Source organism: Mus pahari, chromosome 9 (assembly GCF_900095145.1).
Source record: "Mus pahari chromosome 9, PAHARI_EIJ_v1.1, whole genome shotgun sequence".
NCBI classification, from domain to species: domain Eukaryota; kingdom Metazoa; phylum Chordata; class Mammalia; order Rodentia; family Muridae; genus Mus; species Mus pahari.
The window spans coordinates 90,409,569-90,411,004 of record NC_034598.1 but is presented as its reverse complement, the minus strand read 5'-3'; the positions used below and the strand labels follow the sequence as shown (position 1 = coordinate 90,411,004).

At 48.5% G+C, this 1,436-nt stretch overlaps 1 protein-coding gene across 1 annotated transcript in view; it reads left to right on the top strand.

Moving 5' to 3' along the window:
• Positions 1–1,436, top strand: part of Polr3b (RNA polymerase III subunit B) — a 104,876-nt gene that overhangs the window by 54,282 nt on the left and 49,158 nt on the right. The window contains exon 15 of the mRNA XM_029542033.1: positions 1,160–1,320. Coding sequence (XP_029397893.1) covers positions 1,160–1,320 — 161 coding nt within the window. The remainder of the gene's footprint in view (positions 1–1,159; positions 1,321–1,436) is intronic.

Here is a 1,436-nt window from a genome sequence, read left to right as displayed (position 1 = left end):
GTTGCTGGGATTTGAACTCAGGACCTTTGGAAGAGCAGTCAGGTGCTCTTACCCACTGAGCCATCTCACCAGCCCGCATGGCAACTCTTATCAAGAAAAACATTACACTGGGGCTGGCTCACAGTTTCAGAGATTCAGTCCGTTATCATTGCAGGAAGCTTGGCAGTGTACAAGCAGACATGGTGCTGTAGGAAGGAGCTAAGAGTTGTGTATCTTGATCCGAAGACAGCCAGAAGGAAACTGTCTTCTGCAGGCAGCCAGGAGGAGGCTGTCACACTGGCCAGACCTGAGCATACATAAAATTCAGATCTCCACCTCACAGTGACACACTTCCTCCAACACAGCCACACCTCCAAATAGTGCCACTTCCCATGGGCCAGTCATATTCTAACCACCACACCAAGACTCTGAGGACATGGAACGCCCTGAGGTCCGTCTGCTGCTTCCCATCTGTTTGCAGCTGGTAAAATAGCCACAGTAAGAGAAGCTCTGTGTAGGGTCTTAGTGGCCAGGTAAACATGCACACAGTCCTGCAGAGACGCTCAGACCGGCTCACCTCGTACTACCCAGCCTTTGAGCCACAGCTCGGCAGCTGTGGCAAAGGAGATGCTTTACCGCTTTGGTTCATGTCCGTTTCTTCCTTCATGTGTTCTCTGCTCTCTTTAAAGCCCCCAGAGGCTGGCGGCAATGTGCCCACCCTTCTCCTATTAACTTGGTAGCTCTGGCCATCCCTTTACCCCTATTCAGAGAGTTCTAGCCCTTTATTATACAGGCTCTGGAGGAAGGGTCTGCCTCAGCAAGGCAGTCGGCTGCCCGCCCCCTCAGTGTTTCCCAGGGGGTTGATGGGGGCTGGCTCTTAGTCTTTATGCCACCTACCTGTGCCAGTGAAGCTCCTGTCCCCATCATCATGCTGACAGTTGAGGACAGTCAGAGAGGAGAACACTTGGGGAATTCCTCAGTCAGTGCCCAGTGTGATGGCCACAGGCTTTAAGGCCCATAGAGCATCTTTGAGCATACCCTTGTGCTGCTTCCTAGAGCCTGTGAATAAGTTCTGGTGTTAATAACTTTTAAATGACTATGCACTGCTTCTCAGTGTTATTATTGGATGGATAATTTAAGGCAGATTATTTTTTGCATCTGACTCACCTATCTCTTGTCTTTGTTAGGTAACATCCTGGGTGTCATTCGAGACCATAAAAAGCTTGTCAGCACATTCCGGCTGATGCGAAGAGCAGGCTATATCAATGAATTTGTTTCTATCTCCACAAACCTTACGGATCGGTGTGTTTATATTTCCTCTGATGGCGGGCGCCTGTGCAGGTGTGTTACTGTAGAGAACTGGAGACTCTTTATGTGCACTTTGGAAGAAATGGCCTTGCCTCTAGTCTTGAAGCTTGTTTTAGCCTTTTTTTTTTTTTTTTTTTTTTTTTTTTTTT